The 20,626-nt window shown below is 41.4% G+C and overlaps 1 protein-coding gene across 1 annotated transcript in view; it reads left to right on the forward strand.

Annotated features, from left to right (window-relative positions):
* The window catches only part of KIF5C (kinesin family member 5C), a 151,485-nt gene that overhangs the window by 99,737 nt on the left and 31,122 nt on the right, over positions 1 to 20,626 (forward strand). The window contains exons 13-17 of the mRNA XM_024243602.3: positions 3,914 to 3,982; positions 6,347 to 6,553; positions 8,625 to 8,771; positions 15,944 to 16,132; positions 19,345 to 19,462. Coding sequence (XP_024099370.1) covers positions 3,914 to 3,982; positions 6,347 to 6,553; positions 8,625 to 8,771; positions 15,944 to 16,132; positions 19,345 to 19,462 — 730 coding nt within the window. The remainder of the gene's footprint in view (positions 1 to 3,913; positions 3,983 to 6,346; positions 6,554 to 8,624; positions 8,772 to 15,943; positions 16,133 to 19,344; positions 19,463 to 20,626) is intronic.

Here is a 20,626-nt window from a genome sequence, read left to right on the forward strand (position 1 = left end):
CCAAAGCATTCAGTTGGTAGCTGAAGAGCTGGCTTGAGAGTCTCCGTCTCCTGATGGTCAGCCTGGGCCATTTTGTTATGTCATTTTCCTACAGCATGTGCTTTGAAGATTCTGTAAGGCCCACTGTTCGAGGCTAGTATTTGTGGTCCATCACATGATGATGCTGAGAGATGTGGGAGAGGACTGAGCCTAGAAGCCTCAGCCTTAGGGGGCACCAGAGCTAATGGTTTGCCCTCAGTGACCCTTCCCATAGACTGCCTGATTATGTTTTACCAACTGTCATTCTTAGGGGTCCTCCTCTGAAATGTTCCAGGAGGCACTTCCATGTTTCTGTTGATGTAGGTGGTTTGACGCTTGAAGAATACATGAGGTGGGATATGGCACCTTCTTAGTCTACTGAAAGGTAAAACAGGAGGTATTTAGGTTTGGGTGAGGCACTAGCCCAGGGTGGTTATGTGACTTACCCAAGTGTATAACACACATAGGTAGCAGAGCTAGGATGAAATTACATATCTTCTGACTCCCACCCCAGTGCTCATCTCATTTCGCCCTCAGCCCTTTAAATGAGGACCTGGTCAACCTCAGTGAATCTATTTAGGGTGTGGAGGGAGAAAGACCACACTGTTTCCTCCCAGCTGCCCCTTCTGTTCCTCTGTGCTGCCCCGCCAGGGCTCCAAGCACAGGTACTCTCCCGAGGCCATGCTGTGTGATGGGCAAGCATGCGCTGTGGAGTTAGACCTGTGACAATGACACTGAGACCCGGGCAGACTTGTGACAATAATGCTGAGTCCTGGGCTGGCGCCTGGCCCCGCTGAAGGTGCTTTTTCTCATCTGTATCATGGGGCTCATATCTGTTACTTCAAAAGGTTGTGGTGAGGATTAAAAGTTTCTAATACAGTGCAGGTGCCCAGTAAATATTAGTTTCCTTCTTTCTCTTGGGCTGGGCTGGGCTCTGCTTACTTCTGTGTGTGGTGTGGAAGGGGTGGTGCCAAGGGGGCCACCAGCAGAGACACAATGTGAACAAGTTGGCACTGGCACTCCTTGTCTCTTAGTCTCTGTCCCCCTACAGTACTGCTCTGCTCTTGGAGATCCTGACATGAACCAAGCTTAAGTAGAAATGAAAGTTGATGATTTTTATGCAGATTACCATTGCAATAAAAACATTTTTATAATTAAAGGTCACCAGTGACCTGTTGACAACTGAGGTTGACCAGTTTCTCATTTATAAGGGTGTGCATGTTATTTTGTTTTATTTATTTATTTATTTATTTATTTATTTTTTGAGATGGAGTCTCGCTCTGTCACTTAGGCTGGAGTCCAGTGGCACGACCTCAGTGCACTGCAACCTCCGCCTCCCGGGTTCAAGCAATTCTCCTGCCTCAGCCTCCTGAGTAGCTGGGACTACAGGCGCACACCACCACGCCCGGCTAATTTTTGTATTTTTAGTAGAGATGGGGCTTCACCATGTTGGCCAGGATGGTCTTGATTTCCTGACCTCGTGATCCACCCACCTTGGCCTCCCAAAGTGCTGGGATTTCAGGCCTGAGCCACCACGCCCGGCCGCATATTATTTTTTTTAAGTTTTGAGATGGGGTCTTGTTCTGTTGTGCAGACTAGAGTGCAGTGGTGAAATCACAACTCACTGCAGCTTTAACCTTCCGGGCTCAAGCCATCCATCTGCCTCAGCCTCCTGAGTAGCTGGTACTACAGGCACATACCACCACACTCAGCTAATTTTTTTTTTTTGTATGTTTTGTAGAGACGGAGATTTGCCATGTTGCTCAGGCTGGTCTCGGACTCCTGGGCTCAAGTGATCAAGCTGCCTTGGCCTCCCAAAGTGCTGGGATTATAGGCGTGAGCCACTGTACCTGGCCTTATGTTATTTCATGTATAAGAAAATTCAAGTATAAAATACTCTCTGAAAAGTGCTTTAAAATCTGTTATCCATGGACGAGGTCTTTAGAACTGGCATCAGAGTGAGCGTGCTTATGCATGTTCTAAGAGATGCAGTTGAATGTGTAGATATAAGTGCACCTTATTATTCTGGAGGTTTTGAAAGACTTTAAAAAAAATCACAGTAGATCTCATTAATTCCTTAGATAAGTTGCCTTAATAAAGGGTAAATATAGTTTGGGAAATGTCTCTGATACAAGTGATCCATGTCTTCTGTAATATCATCCTTGTTCTTCATCCTTCCCAGGTGGGGCCAGGGACCCTTGGTTTTTCACTGTACCTTAAAAATCACTGCATCCCAGCTTGTCATCTGCTGGGAGGAAGCCTGCATCTTCAGGCTTTGAAATGAGCACAGCGTAAGGACAGAGTTCACTCCATTTCTCTCCTCTCATGGTTTATATCACTTGTAGTGCTTGTCCATTTGTCCCAGGAGAAGAGATGGTGGCTCTCCGATGGTAAACTCTTTGAATCCTTTATGCTAAGTTGTTTAATATTTAAGTGCTCAGGAACATAAACACAAAATCGTTCCTGGTAACTGACGTGCTAAGTTTATAAAGTAGAAGAGAAAATATGTCTACAAAATGGTCTTCTAGTTGTAGAAGTGCCAGTTTTTGGAGGTTTCATTCTGGTATAATTTCCCTAATTCACCTGCCAGAAATATGATTTGTGCAGGAAAATAGAACCATTAAAGAAACATTGGTGTAAAGAGTTCAGTAGAAACAGGATCTCTTTAAGCAGAAAAGCAAAGCCAAATGATATTCTACATAAAGGACAAGGAGATTCAGATCCTGTATGGCTGATTTTAGAATTTTCTTTCTCCATGGAAAGCATTAGTTTGTGACATTAAATTAACCTGATTCAAATGTATGCATAGATACCACCAAACAAGCTGGGGAATATCCCATGGAACATTGAGGTTCTGTGACCCAGGCCCTTAAGTTTGGGTTGGATTTCACCCCTGGAAAAGGCAAAAGGCACAGTACAGGGTGTGTTTTTCTGGGCTGCTGATGAAAACACCTAGGCAGGACCTGGCATGAAGAAGTGCCCAAGGATGCTCAATTGAATCTGACTCTGTTTGGTGTTTAGACCCTAGAAGCCAGGTTGTCATCTTCACAGGCTATGTTTCAAATTTTATTTGAAGTCGTGAAAATAATGCAGTGAAGACTGTGTTTTTTATGTAGTTAGGCGTCATCTGCCTGCTGCTTCGCCTGCACTGGGGGTGGACCAAGTCTAAGGGGAGGTGGGGAGAGGTGGGCAGCGAATACCCTTGCTTTTGTGGCAGCAACACCTAGTGGCAGAAAAAGAGTGAGAAGAGAAAATTTGCCTTTCCCACTTCAGTGACAGCCCAGAAAGTAAGCATGAATGCTTCTGCCCCTCAGCTGCCCTGAGGTTTTTTTTTAAAACTGTTAAGAAAATTAACTTCCAATCAAGAAGGAGGTCTTCCAATGCCAAATCTCCAGTTCATGTTTCTCTGGTCTGAGAGGTTTGAAGTGGAAACGTTGGCTCTCCCTGCCGATCCGGTGGCAGCACTCCTGCTTACTGATGTGTTTGACAAGATTTGGGACAATAACATATGACAGTGCAGCTAGGTAGAAATTCACTCTTTTATTTTTTGAATTAGGAATTTCACTGTTAGAATCTTTGAATTGGGAGGGATATCTCTAACGTCCCTTTGAGTTCCCAAACTGTAGATCTCTGATTTCTCAATGAGCAGGAATTGGGTTGAATGTGCAGGATATTATATTTCCAGAGTAGTCAGCTGTTTCATCTGCTGAGAAAGGTGGGTGAAGAGATATTTTAACTGAATGAGATCTCGGAACCTGTCTGTTTTCTGTGCAGCAACACCACACTATTCCTTCCTTCTTATTAGCAAGCTTATGATAGCTGCCTGTCACTGGGAGACTGGGATATCAAAAATGATATAACTAACCCAAAAAACAAACGTGATGTTTCGTTTCAGGATGATGAAATTAACCAGCAGAGCCAGCTGGCTGAAAAGCTGAAGCAACAGATGTTGGATCAGGATGAGGTAAAGAATGCAATATATTTTTTTTTTCCACAAAGTTCTTCTATTACTCTTTGTTGTTGATGTTTGTTCCAGGAATTTAATTGGCAAAGAAGCTTTTCATAATCACAGAATAATGTGGAAATTTCTTGGTAGATGTCCCTTCACTGCCTCTTACAAGTTGATTATCACTGAATTTAGAAAATAAATGTCTGACTTTCAAAAACCCCTGATGTTTTGAGATTGAGTAGCCAGTGGCTATACTTCGTTCTGGAAGGGCAGAGACCTTTGGTTGGGTGATCAAGCAAGGATGATCCTTTTTTATTTTTATTTTTTTGAGACAGGGTCTCTCTGTTGTCCAGGCTGGAATGCAGTGGTGCAACCGTGGCTCACTGCAACCTCCAGGGCTCAAGTGATCTTCCCACCTAAGACTCTCAGGTAGCTAAGACTACAAGAATGTGCCACCATACCTAGCTAATTTTTTAATATTTTGAGACAGAGTTTCTCTATGTTGCTCAGGGTGATCTTGAACTCCTGGCCTCTAGCATGCCTCCTGCCTTGGCTCCCAAAGCACTGGGATTACAGGTGTGAGCCACCGCACCTGGCCTTGGGCAAGGATGATTCTGCCTCCTAATACCCAGCAATACTGTGACCTGTTGTTTGAGTCCTACTTCAGTTTTGCAATCAGCTTGCTCAGATCTTTGATATACACCATGTTCTCCTGCTGTCCTGTAGGGATACACAAACAAAAACAAAACTAGAAGGTAGAGGAGGGGAAGGCAAAGAGAACAGGGCCCGAGTACTGCGTCAGCATGTATTTGATACACTAAAAAGGAGGCAAATTGTTTTCAGTCTCTCCCCAAAGGCATTCAGTTCTTCAGCAAGTGTTTTTATTACATTGTGTGTTGCCAAGTATTTTACAAACAAGAACCTAAGCAAAGGATAGCCAGCCAACTTATCAAACATGCACAATTAATAATTCCCTTGCTGAGGACCGTTTAAGTGTTGTTCTCTTTTGTGCTTTAAGTTGCTTTCTGCTTCGTTGCCAAATGCTATGGATTGGATCCCACTGTGCAATGACAGCAGGTGCCTGGGTTCCTGTCCTCAGTCCCAGGCCTCTCTAGGCATAAAGGACTCTGTAACCATTTCCTTCCTCTTGGTTCCCTTTCATCTCTTTAGGACAATGATTACCTCCCCTGCCCAAACACTTCCCTTGGTAGGGAGATAATCTACACTTTTGTAATCAGGTGAACCATGTTTCGTTGATCTCTCTCTCTTAGCTATAGTCGAGGCCTTCCATTTGCTTGAGTTTCCTGCCCTCTACCTCCCATTCTACTCCAGTTTCCCCCACATTGGCACAGCCTGCCTGGGATAAACTTTCCTTCTTGTTACTGTTTAAACTCCTTAACATTTTTCTTTTTCTATACTATCAAGGCAGTATCTGTTCAATATAGGAAAATCAATGTAGGAACAAAGATAATGAGAGCGTCGGCAAGCCCAGACATTCGCTTTTAACTAAAGATACTGTTTGGGGTACATCCTTCTATATCTTCATGATGGATGTTAAAAAAAGGTGACTGACCACTGTTGTATACTGTTTTAGTTGATTGTGAAATCAACCAGTTTACAATGTGAAATCCTGATAACATTTAAAAACTATGTAAGTGTTATTCCTTGTCATTTCCTTGGAAACGACTCTCAGATCCTTTGCTTATTTATTTATTTATTTATTTATTTATTTATTATTTAGACGAAGTCTTGCTCTGCTGCCCAGGCTGGAGTGCAGTGGTATGATCTCAGCTCACTACAACCTCTGCTTCCCAGGTTCAAGCTATTCTCCTGCCTCAGCTTCCCACGTAGCTGGGATTATAGGTGTGCACCACCACACCCAGCTATTTTTTTTTTTTTTTGGTATTTTTAGTAGAGATGGGGTTTTGCCATATTGGCCAGGCTGTTCTTGAACTCCTGACCTCAGCTGATCCACCTGCCTCAGCCTCTCAAAGTGCTGAGATTACAGGCATGAGCCACTGCGCCTGGCCCCATCCTTTGCTTAAAATATGGAATAATTATAAAATACAGTGATTTTTGATGTGTAATTCATTCTTTGAGTTAAGGGTATACAGCTTTAAACTAACAACAACAACAACAACAAAAAACATACAAAACAAAACACATGCACACAAAACAGATTTTTGCAATAAGAATATACCTGTCTTTTTCTTTTATTTTTTTATCGTCTGGACCATACAGTGGGGTTTCCCATCATCCTGAACTTTTCCAACTTGTTTTCTTATATCTGGTTTTTAAATTACTTACTTTTGGATACAGCATAGAACATAAACATTTGAACACTAGATTCACAAGTTCCATGCCATCTCATTTCCCCAGCTTTTAGCTTCCACAAGAAGAGACTATGAGAAGATACAGGAGGAGCTGACACGTCTCCAGATTGAAAATGAGGCAGCCAAGGATGAGGTGAAAGAAGTTCTCCAGGCCCTGGAGGAGCTGGCTGTCAATTACGACCAGAAATCACAGGAAGTGGAGGATAAGACCCGGGCCAATGAGCAGCTGACAGACGAGCTGGCCCAGAAAACGGTTGGAGCATTTGTGTCTAGGGGGTGGGACTTCCTTGGCTGCTGTTCCTGTACTCATGTTGATATTCATTGACAGACATGGTATAAGGAGGCAGTGGCTGAATAGTTATTCAGTGTTAGATGCATTCTCTGAGGTCCCTCCAACAATTGAAATACTTCGTGCAAGTGACTTTTGTTCACTCATCCTGGAACTGCATATCATGACTGTTTTATATCCAGAGAATTGATAACATTAGTGGGGATGCTTTGTGGGAATAGTCAAAAGAGTGCAGACTTTGGAGGCAGAAAAGTCTTAGTTACAAGTCTGACTTCATAACTCTTAGACCTTAGCTGAGACAGTTAAGCTTTGTGAGTATTCATTCCCTTATCTGTAAAAATGGTGATGATCACATGCTGCTTTCATGGTGTGAGGATTAGTGACAGTTTATGTAAAGCACTTAGCACAGATCTGTACATATGCTACGATATCAATACATACATCTCAAAGCATTGCTACTGGCAAGAGCAGGGTCCCATAGAAGGTATGGACTTCACTCTTCTTGCTTATACCCTCCTGAATGAATTCCATTCCCTCCCGTCAGCTTCTTGTCCTAGCTGTTACCTTCAGGAGCCTGGAACTAAGCTGCCCTTGTTTGTTTGTTTGCTGTTCTAAGCCAGTGCTTCAGCCTGCACATTCCCTTATTTCCAGATTCTCCGAATGAAAGACGCCATAGGTTCTGCAGTGAGCTAGAGGTAGCAGGAGCAGTGAATGTTTAGCATGGCGGGGTGGGATGTGTCCTTTTCTACTTGGAAAATGGGTGGTGGAGAAGCTGACTGGCTCTAACCTGCTATCCTTAGCACCTCTGCCCAATGGCCTGGTGTCCTGGGCTTGTGCGCAGCCTGCTTTGTGGAAAGCATCCAGTTTAAAAAGAAGTAGCAGATGGCGCAGGAGAGTGCTGATCTGCCGACTGTGAGGCTGACAGGAAATGCTCCTCGCGGCATACATTCAGCTCCATGGAGGAAGACTTTTCTAGCAGCTTCCCAAGATGGGGACTACTGCCTCTGAGGATTTTAAAAACAAGATGACATAAGCAGTTGGCAATGCCAAACAAAATAAAACAAACTCATTCAGAAGTCACTTAGGAAAGGGGGCGACTTAGATTTTCTCTGCTTAGTGTTTTCTATGAGATTCTTTTAATTAGTCCTTCATGTTACTTGCTTCTTAAAACAATGAAAGATTTTTCATAATACGTTTTTAATTTGCCATGAAACCAAAGTATTACTAGATTGGTTTAGAAGACTATTATTAGACAGATTGTTTAAAAATGCTCTAGCTGCATATGGGAGAATTGTATAAATAGAGAACTGTTTTACTGATGTTGAACGTTAGTTAAGAATACATACCTTTTGGCAAGATACATGAAGGATGAAAAAGAGATGGTTTATTAAAGTTTGACAAGAAAATAGAGCTTCTGCTATATAGTGAGAAACCAACTATTGAACGTAACCTAATTTTGAAAAAAGATGAAGAGTGTTTAATTCAACTTCACTCTGAAAATTAGAAGACTTTTTTTTTTGAAGTTGTTTTCTAAACTTATTAATGTTCCTCTGGGCCATCTATTCTAGACCTATCTGTCTTTATCAATTTAGGTGGGAATATGGAGGTGGCCCAGGGAGCAGGTTTGTTTAGGAGTGAAGGTGGGGACCCTTGCAGGTAAGTTTAGACCCTGAAATGAAACAGGTAGGATTGACATAGAATATCTGGTAAGTAGGAAGATGCAATTACATGTTATAAATTTAAGGACTTCTTTTTTGGATTTACTTATTTCTAGTAACTTATTTCCCTGACTTGGAAATTGTCATCTGATATGTAGACATATAATGTATAACGCCATGTGATATAACTTGTTGATAAAGAGTTCCTCTTCTTACCCAAGAATGCAGTGCTATGCGAGAGTTTGCCTTAAAAGGATTCTTAGGTTGAAGTCATGTAAAAGAAATCCATTCTACATGATGGTGTTATTCTTTGTAATGTGGAGTGTATGAAATTGATGGGCAACCCTTTGAATTTGTTGTTGAAATTTGTTTTTCAGACTACATTGACAACCACACAGAGAGAGCTGAGCCAGCTACAAGAGCTTAGCAACCACCAGAAGAAAAGGGCAACTGAGATCCTGAATTTGCTGTTGAAAGATCTGGGGGAGATAGGTGGAATTATTGGCACCAATGATGTGAAAACTGTAAGCCAGCCCTTCTTTTATCCTCTTTACCTGCTCCTGTCAAGTTAGCAGGGTCTGTGCTTTACTCTTTTAAGCATTTAATGCTTAGCACTGTGCTTTGCATCTGTCATGTGCTGGTTTGTGTTTGAATGAATGAAAAAAGGGCTAATTGAATGACTAAGTGAATTGTTTGTTGGGATGAGGAGGAGGAGAAGAAAAATTATCTTTCAAATCTAGGCAGTGTCTTCAAATCTTGGTTGGCTTTGTGTAAATTGGTTTATTTCTCAACTTATTTCGTAATGTTGCAGAAGTTTGGAATTAAATAGCTTAAGCAACAGTTTTAGTCTCAGAATTGTGTTTTTCCTTTTCTGAAAGAACCCAGTGGAGTGAAAATTCTCCAACAAGTCAGTGTGAAAGTGATAGGATTCTAACTGTGGCTTAAGAAATAAAACCACATTTAATTATTCACAATATGAGAAGTCTAAAATCTTGCCACTCAGGGTGTGATCTGCCTCACCTGGGAGCTTTTTGGAACTACAGCCTTTCAGGCCCCACCTCAGACATATTGAATCAAAATCTGCACTTTAACAAGATTCTCCAGGTGATTCTTTATGCTTATTAAAGTTTGAGAAGCAAATTTTGGTTTGGTGCCATGGCTCAACAATGTCAGGTTCTCAGGCTTTTTCTCTATTTCCTTTCTCCTGTCCTCAGCCTGTTTCCTTTTCATAATCCAGAGGATTGTGCCTCATGGTAGCAAAATAGCTGCTGTAGTACCAATCATCACATCCTCACTCAACCACATCCAAGGCAGGATGTGCCGAAAAGGTCAACTTCTTTAATCCAGGAGGGAAACATATCCCAGAAGTCCCCAGGAGACGTATCCTTACAGTTCATTGGCCAGAATTTGATCACATGACCACTCCACATTTCTGGGAAAGCAAAGGGGAATGGGATTACTATAATTGGCATAGACCAATCATGATGAATCCCTTGGGGTTGTACACATTGGTGCTCTTGGTTTTTTTTTTTTGAGACAGACTTTTGCTTTGTTGCCCAGGCTGGAGTGCAGTGGTGCAATCTCGGCTCACTGCAACCTCTGCCTTCGGGGTTCAAGCAATTCTCGTGCCTCAGTCTGCTGAGTAGCTGGGATTACAGGCATGTACCACTAGGCCCTGCTAATTTATTATTATTTTTTTTTTTTTAAGTAGAGATGGGGTTTCTCCATGTTGGCCAGGCTGGTCTCGAATTCCTGGCCTCAAGTGATTCGCCTGCCTCTGCCTCCCAAAGTGCTGGGAATACAGGAGTGAGCCACCACACCTGGCCATTGGTGCTGTTGACAGCGAGAAAGTAAGAGATGTGGGGATAATAGGCGTGGTATAAAGTTGTCCAGAAACTAGGAATAGAAGGAAGAGATAGAGTTAAAAATGGTGTCAGCCCAGAACAGGTAACAATTTGCTGGAATATAGAAAGGCCATTGTTGTTATTAACCAAAAAAACAGGGTAGAGACATTTTTAAAACAAAATAAAGCTTTATTGAGGTATAATTTACATAAAGCTGCACATATTTAAAGTATACAGTCTGAGAAATTTTGACATATGTGTACAGTCATGAAACCATCAGCACCGTTAAGATAATGAATGTCTCCATCTCCCCCAAAAGTATGTGGGGACAGTTTCTGGTCTATTTTGTTTCATGGATCAAATCTTTCTGCCAATACCACAATGTTTTGATCACCATAGTTTTATAATAATATAGCATCTTATACAAAGGAGTCATTGATGAATATATGTTGGTTTTGTTGAGCTGGGGAATGGTATTACATTGCTTACCTTACATGTCACAATTCTCTGAAACCAAATTCTTTGAATTTAGCCATTTTATCTTTAAAAGGATGAATTCTGCATCAGTCTGCTTAGTGGGAACACTCAGGTTGTGAGTTGGGATTGTTAAATACTGAAAAATGCTCCCAAGATCAGGCTTCCTTTTGTAGACTATTTCTGGGAAATGTTGAAAGCCCTTTTTGGATGGCATAACAGGTCTCAGCTTAGAGTACATGACTGCTCATAAATGTAACCATTCTTTCATGGAACCTTTATTGTAACTGATTATTTCATAAATCCTTGTGAATGAATCTAATTCTAGCACAGACTTCTCAGATACTATAGAGTTAATCTTATTAAGCTTCAGTTTGGTGATTTTATATTTGAAGATTTAATTTTTTTGAAACATACATTGGTGTTGAACAATAAAATTTGATGTGAGGTGATTAAATGCCCTCACAATATGAAGGTGGAGTTGATATATGGGAAGCTGATGCTTGCTGCTGACAACGATAAAGGAAGAAGGTATTTTTATGCTAAGTTCTAAAATAGAGCTGATGAAAATGCTAATGAAATCAGGAGTGTCTGGGTGCTTCAGTATTGAAAAAAGAGTCTTTACCTTTGGGAATCTGAACTATGATTGAGATTGAGATTATTTTTAAATACTCAATTGGATGTTTTTGAGATTATTTTTGGATTCTAGACATTGGATGTCCTAGTTAATTTCATTGATAGCCCTCATTTGTATCATTCTGGTTTTTTTCATATGAGTTCATCATTAGGGTGATAAGAGCTAAGGGAGTAGTTGTATGACTTTGGATGAGTCACTGTACTTCTTTGGGCTTCATTTTTCTAATTTATAAAATGACAAGATAAGATCAGACAATATCAAAAATTGTCAGCTCAGAAATTACATGACTTCTGCACATTTGTTTTAGATTTATCCTTATAGGTACAGGTACTTTTCTTATTGGTCATGACTGTGAATTGATATGGTAATTCTTTTGATATAGGAAAATGAACAGATCAAGGGAATTTATTTCAATGGTTTTGTATTTTTATTCCTAAAATGCCATTTAATTTTCACAAGGTCCCTGGGATGGGGGAAAAATATGGCTATTGGAGCCTTCCCCAGTCTACAGTTCTAGAATATGACAGCTCTGAAAAGCCAGAAAACAGAAAAACCCATATATCCCCAGCTCAATCATGTCTTGAAACATTTCCAGAATCCAGTCATTTTGTTTCATCAACAAAACAAGTCCAGCATATAACAAGATGAGCCCAATGTTAACTTTATCCAAGTTTATGAGTGAGCCTTCTCTTCCTTTCATGTACTGGTGGCACTGAACTGTCAACAGGAGTATGATGAGGTCCATACATTTGGAAAGGAGAGCTTTATTTTTCATAATGGGTTGCAGCCTGCAGGGTGGCCATTCTTACAGGTTGGGAAGTGTAGTCTTTGGCCAGAAGCCAGAAATAAGCACTTTGAGGATAGGAAGAATAAGACAGGGACTTATGTTTTTCACAGGGTGGCCAAATAAACTTATTCAACAGGTTACAGGAGGAGCTGTGAAGATTCATGAAGGAGTGGCAAGTGCATGTGTAGTAGGAAAACATGTACGCAACATGGGTCCCATGTTCACTTTGATTTGGAGACTTAACATTTAAATGTATTATAATAAGGCCCTGTACATCAAAGAGTGAAGCAGAGGACATGAAGGCTGTGTGCAGCCTTAGTAGCCTGGCCAGAACCAGAACCACTTCGTGGTTGATGGTCTCTTGTTGAGGAAGGAACTTTGGTTGGTGGTTGTGTTGAAATTGCAAAAGCGAGGGGCAGGGGCAGGCCGTGGTTATCAGCGGTGAAGCAGTGGAGTGAATATTTCAAAAGGGCTGGCTTCTGTTTAACCCTTGGGGAAGAAAGCCTAATGCCGATTGGCGAGGGAGGGTGTATGACCAGGCGTTTCCAACTTCCCAATCTGTCCTGGCCTGGAACTTGGTATTTAACATTTCTCTGGAGTCTCCTTGGCCACGAGGGGGTCTGTTCAGTCATTTGGGGGGTTAGGATTTTATCTGTATTTCTTGGGGCCTACCTTACCTTGCTACCTTCAAAGGAATTTAGCCAGAAACTGAATAGAAGTTGAGGTAGAGTAAATGAACTGAATTGGACTGGCTGCCTTATTTTCTTTTGGTCCACACTGACTTCTTTTTGTCCCATTCTAACTTTTAGGCCTTTAAATGTGAACATGCACCTTACTTACCTTGGGTGTGGCCTAGGAATGGCAATAGTTCATCATCTTGCACAGCCACTCTATGCTTGAGAGATGGGGTAGGGAGGTGGAGAGGTAGGGGTGACTCCCTGTATAGGCAGGTAGAAGCAGCAGGCCACATCTTCCATAGATTTCATGACGGTGTGGTCTTTTCTCCTGCGTTGGTCATTGATACTGGATCCCGTGGTCTAGTATGTACTACTGGGGGCATTATCAGACTCTGGACAGTTATAAATAAAATTTCAGCAGCAAACTGATTTTTTTTTTTAAATAACAGTGTCCTGAAATTACTGGAAACTTTTGAACATGAAACCGCTAAATATATGAACTTTGTAGTGGTAAGAAACCTCACAGTTAAAACCCCTTTGTTAGGGGTATTGTTTTTATCCATCGGGCACAAATTCAAAATCTCCTTTTAGATCTCCAAGGACAAGAACTGGCTTCAGAAGTTATAGCTCTGGTTTGGGAGAAGAAATGTCTAGCTCTCATTTTGGAGGAAGCATATCTATATACATATCTATATTTTTACTCTTCCTCAATTTACATGGGATCTAGGCATAAAAGACAAAGTGTCCTACTTTGACAGACCTGGAAAAGAAGAGGGATTCGTTCTTTTCCCAGGGTGCCAATGCTGCTGGCTCAGCAGCGTTTTCCTACCAGGAGCTGGTGTAGGCTGTGAATTCCATGTGGAAAAGATGGGTTTTACTTTGTCTTTCTGCAGAAGCTGGACAAGATGTAAGATACACCTGGTCAGGCTCAGGAAGGTGTTTCTCATCCCTCTCCTACACTGGGCTAAAGACAGTGTCAGAACACACTGAACTTAAAGATTGCATGCTTTTCTCACCCAGTGTCTCCACGCCATTAGAATAGAAAAGGAATGTAGTGAGGAGTGGTTTTGGTAGGCAGATCTTTGGCAGTCGGAAGTAAAATGGGTTTAACAAGGACCTCCATGAAAGTAGAGTCAGAAATAGATACTTGTCAATTTTCTTGCTGTTGACATAATTCTGCAGTATTGTTGACACTGGAGTCACTTGACATGTACCATTGTTGAATTTTTTTTAATTTTTAGTTTTTATTTCAGTAGGTTTTTGGAGGACAGGTGGTGTTGGGTTACATGGATAAGTTCTTTAGTGGTGATTTCTGAGATTTTGGTGCACCCATCACCTAAGCAGTGTACACTGTACCCAGTGTGTGCTCTTTTATCCCTCACCCCACTTCCCACCCTTTCTTCTGAGTCCCCAAGGTCCATTGTATCATTTGTATGCCTTTGTGTCCTCATAGCTATCTCCCACTTATGAGTGAGAATATATGATGTTTGGTTTTCCATTCTTGAGTTATTAATACTTCACTTAGAATAATAGTCTCCAATTCCACCCAGGTTGCTCCGAATGCCACTATTTCATTCCTTTTTATGGCTGGGTAGTATTCCATGATTTTATGTATACACACACACCCCACACACCACATTTTCTTTATCTACTCGTTGACTGATGGGCATTTGGGCTGGTTGCATATTTTTGCAATTGCGAATTGTGCTGCCATAAACATGCATGTCTTTTTCATATAATGACATCTTTTCCTTTGGGTAGATACCCAGTAGTGGGATTGCTGGATTGAGTGGCAGATCTACTTTTAGTTCTTTAAAGAATCTCCACACTGTTTTCCATAGTGGTTGTACTAGTTTACATTCCCACTAGCAGTGTAAAAGCATTCCCTTTTCATCACTTCCATTCAAACATCTATTATTTTTTGATTTTTTTTAAATTATGGCCATTCTTGCAGAAGCAAGGTGGTTTCACATTGTGGTTTTGATTTGCATTTCACTGATAATTAATGATGTTGAACCTTTTCCGTATGTTTTTTGGCTATTTATATTGTTGTTGAATTCTTATGATAAGGTTGATGCAAATTACAGGCACTCAGCAGTTTCTAGTGTACTTCATATTTGCTACCAAATTTCAGGGCTGATACCTGATTCCATTTTTTTAGCCCTCAAATGTTTACTGAACAGATAGTTATATGATGAGTGAATGACAGCAATAACGACATAAGTGGGCACTCAGAGTGTACTGTGGAACATCAAAAAACCATGGTTGGAGTCATTGTCTTTCAACCAATGGAAGCCTGTGTTTCTGCGCTGGATTCTGGACAGGGCTCTTTGTTTTCTCTTAAGGTGCTAGGCTGCCCTCTGGTGGCTAAACAAAATATACACACAGTTACTTGCTCATTTGATCAATTGCTCTTCAAGACCATGTTTGCATTTCAGCAGATGGGTTTCTATCCCAAGTGTCTTGCTTCAACTTTTGTTTCAAGTAGAGCTTTGAAACTTAGAAACTAAATATAGATCATGCAGGAATGCTGGCTGTCAGAATCTTCTCTTCTAAGGTGGATTTAGACTGTTGTTCTCAGATGATCTTAAATAATGAGCTAGATTACTGTCTGTTTGGAAGAACAGGTGTGAAAAAGCAAAGGAAAATAGACTGGTCGTAGTAATGAAAAGTTACGCTGAGAAACTTTCATCAAGAAGCCCTTTGGTAATTCATAGTACATTCTTATTCATTAGATTTTCTATTTAATTGAGAACTACATAGAAACACCTTTTTATTTCAATCCTTGTTTATAGAAACATATTCAAGGCATTATCCTACTTGTCTACCTGAATAAGCATACTATAGAGAACATTAATGAAGTTTTGATTTGAGTTTTTATAGGAATTCAGCACCACCTTTAGGAGCATTTGGTGTCGCTGATGTTACAGAGATGTAAGGTGTAAGACATTGAATGGAATACCTTTTTGAAGTGATCTCATTTTAAAGATCTTCAGTGTTTCTTCTTATGCTGTCATTTCTCTTTCTAAAAATTGATGGTAATGAAAAAACCTAGTTAATTGGGGGTTATACTTAGTAGGGGGTTTCAACTGAAAGTTTCACCTGAGGTTTAGGAGAACTTGGGGTTGAATGTTTAGTACTTTCCGCTTGTCCTTTAATTAGGATTCTGAACCAGAAATCCATGGACACCTTGGGGATCCAGGGGCAGGTTTCAAGGGAGTCCGTGAACCTACGGAAATTGTGGGCAACCTTTGAGTGTGTCCCCTTCTTTGCTCAGTTGGCAGATGTGAATGGAGTCATTGAGGAGGAGTTTACCATGGCCCGCCTGTACATCAGCAAGATGAAGTCAGAGGTCAAGTCCCTGGTGAACCGCAGTAAACAGCTTGAGAGCGCCCAGATGGACTCCAACAGGAAGATGAACGCCAGCGAGCGGGAGCTGGCAGCCTGCCAGCTGCTCATCTCCCAGGTGGGCCTTTCCCTTCCCCCTCATTGCACACTCTTGTTGTCTTGAGATCTGCTCCCTCCATGCCCTTGCTGGTGCTGATGGTGCACCATGGGCTTAGTTGATGGACTTTGCTTTGTGTCAGCTTGGCCTCCCCAGGCGATGGCAGCCCAGGTCTATTCCTAGGGCTACATTTTGTTGTGTGAAATACACGAATTCTGTTGAGTGCTTTCCCTTTTTAGAGGATATATCTATCTACCCATCCATAGATGGATGGCTAGCTAGCTAATGAATGTAAAAGGTTGGGTGGAATCTCTAAAACTCCTACAAGTAAGGCAATATTCCCTCATCTTTTAATCTCTACCATAGGTCCACTTTAATGTGGAGAAACAGAAACTACTAATAATAGTAGTAGTAGCAGGTGGCATTTTATTGAGTGTTTACTATGTAACATACACTGTGCTAAGTACTTCACATGCATTTTCTCACTTAATCTTAAAAAAATCCTGGTAGGCAGGTTTTATTATTATTCCTCAGATAGGCAGCTGAGATTTAGATTAAATGTATGTCCAAACACTTACAGCCAGTGAATGACAGAGCTGGGACTCAAAAAAATGTGTGTGAACCCAAAGCCCATGTCTTCAAGGGCTTTTCAAGCCCGAGGGTACATTTCACTTGCCTATTGAGTAAGGCTGCTCTTCTTCCTATTGGAGTGGCATTTTCAGTTTAATAAGGTAGCTTCAGAAAACAGCAACCCAGTTTCTGGGCTACCACTGATATCTGAGCTTGGTATTTGGGTCTGACGTTTCCAGGAGGGGTCTAGTTGTATACTACTTACTGCCTTATGCCAGGCATTAAAATAGGCTGTCATTTGGAGTAAACAGGAAACAGATGCCAACATGGATTGGTGTGTCAAATAATACTGAGGTGGACAAAAGCATACTTTATTCTAGTATGCTTTTAACCATAATAATGTGTAATCATAGAAACATCTCCAACCTCTCTGTCTAAAATGGATCCACAAGGTTCCATTTTATAACCAACATAATAAGCAGGAATGTATTGAAAAGATTATTCAATGCTAATGTGTGATAGTAAAATTGATATATTCATACATTGTTGATAAAAGTATAATTTGGTCAGTCCTTTTGGAAAGCACCGTGGAAATCAGAAACCATAAAAATGTAAGTATAATTTAGTCCAGTAATTTCACTGACAGTATTTTTCATTGTTAATGAAAATGAAAAAAATTTATTTCATATGGTATTCTCATTTCCTGATTAAAAATATTAAAAGCTTTTATGCAAGGTATTGAAGACAGTGTTATTTTGCATTATAATAAAATAAATTGCCCAAATATCCATTGATAGACTAATAAGATAAAGTTACATGGAATAATATTATGCAGCTCTTATAGAAAATGTAAAAACCTAGTCATTGGGAAAGTCTAATTATATAAAGTTAAGTGAAAATGAAAATGCTGAGTTGGATTTATGTTGTGCTTTGCATTCCTGCAGATAAGACCAGGAATATCAGGGGGAGATAGTCCATAGATTGGTTTATGGTTTATACCACTTTTTCTGGATTTGCTTTACAACTTTATTTTTTTATAATTATATAGTTGTTATTTATAAAAAATGAAAATAAAAATGATATGCATTAGGCAACAGTGCACCTCATATGTGATTTCTAGGTCATCTATGATATCAACAGCATGTGCTTTGGCCAGCCTGCCTCTAACATTTGGGGGCCAAGGCAAGGGTACTAATGGAGACCCCATGGCCTGCAGCCCACCCTCTTCTCTTTCAAGCTGGACAGACCAGCTCCATGTCCAACTCCCTTTTGCACCCGGTGTGAACTGATGGAACTGTTAGATGCCAGCTGCCATTTGTGTAAATGGGTGAGGAAGAGGTAGTGCCAGCCCTGGTCTTCAGACCTGGAATAGGAAGTTTCTAGGCCCTCAGTACTCTGAGGGTGGTCTATAGGGGACATAGGTTCAGATGGACATGTTCCTTTGGCCTGTGAACTCTTTGCTTAGTAGAGTAGGGTGTAGCCAGAGGAGGGCCCAGTGGGGTGCTCTGAATCGTCCAGGTCTCAGACTGACACTGACTTGGCTGTATGAGATCAGAGTCGAGAATATTATGATGTGTTGAGTTTAAAGAGTACCTGTTCTAAAGTTCTCTTTCTATATCAGCAACAAACACAGCTTCCATTAGGTGGTGGTTTGCACTCTGCTATAATTCATGCATAGCAAAGATTTGACCATTATTTCTTGAGGTTCAAAAGTAACAGAAACCATGGCTCTTTATATTCTGATGTGATCTAAGGAATCTGACAGTCTTTCCAGCTGAAATGCTATCTTCTTTGTTTACATTCATCCTCGTCACCAAAAACTGTGCTTATAAGATGACTGTTCCAATGGAGTTGTGTTTTCTGGAGAGGTTATTTAATTAGATTAAAGCTCAGTCTCCAGGGTCTTCCTGCCTAAAGCTGAGCTCCCCAGATCTGGAGAGGGGAGTGTTCTGTATATGTTTTCCATCTGCCTAGAAGTCACCACTGTCCCTGTTCAGCCAACAAGCTCTCATTCATCCATTCATTTCACTAATATTTATTAAGCACCTACCCTCATGGAGCTAGCAAGTAAAAAAGACAAGACAAATGATGTAGACATTAGGTGCTGTAAGAAAGTGTTGGGGCCTGAGTGATAAGGAGCTAGCCAGGGTAGTGTGTGTGTGTGGCGTGTGGTGGGGTGGTGATGGTGGTGAGGGAAAGCTTCCAGGGAGAGGAAAATGCACAGGCCCTGAGATGGGAGTTGGTGTGTCTGAAGGACAGAAAAAGGGAAGACCTAGTAATTGAATGGTGAAGATGGAATCCAGAGGTGCATGTTCAATGAATGAGGCCTTCAGCCCTGCACTTTTCCCAGCCCCTTTCTCTCATGCATGCTTTTCTCTGAGAAGGGAAACCAGCTCGGCCTTTGGCATCTCATGTTAAGTGGATGGTGAGGAGGGGCTGCCATGAGTGGTGTCTGTGGGGAATGAAGCACAGGGAGAAGCAGAGGTCTGTCTTGGTATGATTCTGAACACCAAGGCAAGGGTAAAATGGGCACCATTTGGTAGTGGCACTCAGAAAAGGGACTCAGGAACCCCTCCTCTCTCACATTTTCCCACCAGACAATTCCAGGCCAGCCTGGATGACCACTTGCTAGTCATTCACTCTTTCTTTTTGCTTGTTTAAAGCACGAAGCCAAGATCAAGTCTCTGACAGACTACATGCAGAACATGGAACAGAAGAGGAGGCAGCTAGAAGAGTCCCAGGACTCGCTCAGTGAAGAGCTGGCGAAGCTCCGAGCCCAAGGTATAGTTGACTAACGTGCAGGTGTCAAACACCTGGCCTGAGTCAAGACAGCCTCTGGTTGGCTGGAATCATGATGTTTAGTTTTGCTCAGTTAAAGCATTTCTAGGTCTACTGCAAACAATAGCATAACTAGAAAAAAAGGAGAGATTTCTTTTCTTTCTTTTTTTTTTTTTTTTTTTAAGACGGAGTCTCGCCCTGTTGCCCAGGCTGGAGTGCAGTGGCACAATCTCAGTTCACTGCAACCTCCGCCTCCTGGTTCCAGCGATTCTCCTGCCTCAGCCTCCTGAGTAGCTGGGACTATAGGTGCATGTCACCACACCCGGCTAATTTTTGTATTTTTTAGTAGATATGGGGTTTCACCATATTGGCCAGGCTGGTCTCAAACTCCTGACCTCGTGATCTGTCCACCTCACCCTCCCAAAAGTACAAGAGTGAGCCACCATGCCCAGCCTAAAAGGAGAGATTTCTGAGAGACCATCCCCACACTGAATCTGCTCATCTTCCCATTTCCTCACAGTCCATCCAGTTACCCAAATCAGAATCCCCTGCTCCCCACCTCCCGACTAGTTGGTCACCAGAGCCTGTCCATTTCACCTGCCAGAGGCCCCTCTGGTTCACTGTCCAGGTTAACTAAGGACTGTGGCTACATCCATCTACCCATGCCTACCCACAGTCTGCTCTGGACCAGCCACTGTGTGGCATCCCAAGGGATGATTCTAAAATTCACATTCTCTCTCTGTCCAAACCGACACTTCTAACCCTTCCATGGCATCCTGTTGCTCTTAATATAAAGTTTGAACTGCCGTGGCTTCCTTGGCACCCCCTTGAACAAGCTCTTTCCTTTGCCAGCCAGCCTTGTGATCTCCTGAGCTTAGGGAAGTGCCTCACACATAGGAAGCACTTCATAAATATGAATGAATAGAAGCAGAAATTCAAGAAAAGGGTCTAGAAATGCAGAAAGTAGAACCGGATTAAGAATGTATGTGCCATGCAATGTGAAACTAGAACACATATATTATGGGTTACAATGAAAATTGTTAGAATTTTTTCAGAAAGCCATTTGAAAATACATATTAATAACTGTAACATTTTTCATACCTTTTGATCATCACATCTGAGATATTCATTGCAGAATTTTAGATCAGCAAAGAGGAAGCCGTCTAA

The sequence above is a fragment of the Pongo abelii genome, chromosome 11 (genome assembly GCF_028885655.2).
Source record: "Pongo abelii isolate AG06213 chromosome 11, NHGRI_mPonAbe1-v2.0_pri, whole genome shotgun sequence".
In the NCBI taxonomy this organism is placed as follows: domain Eukaryota; kingdom Metazoa; phylum Chordata; class Mammalia; order Primates; family Hominidae; genus Pongo; species Pongo abelii.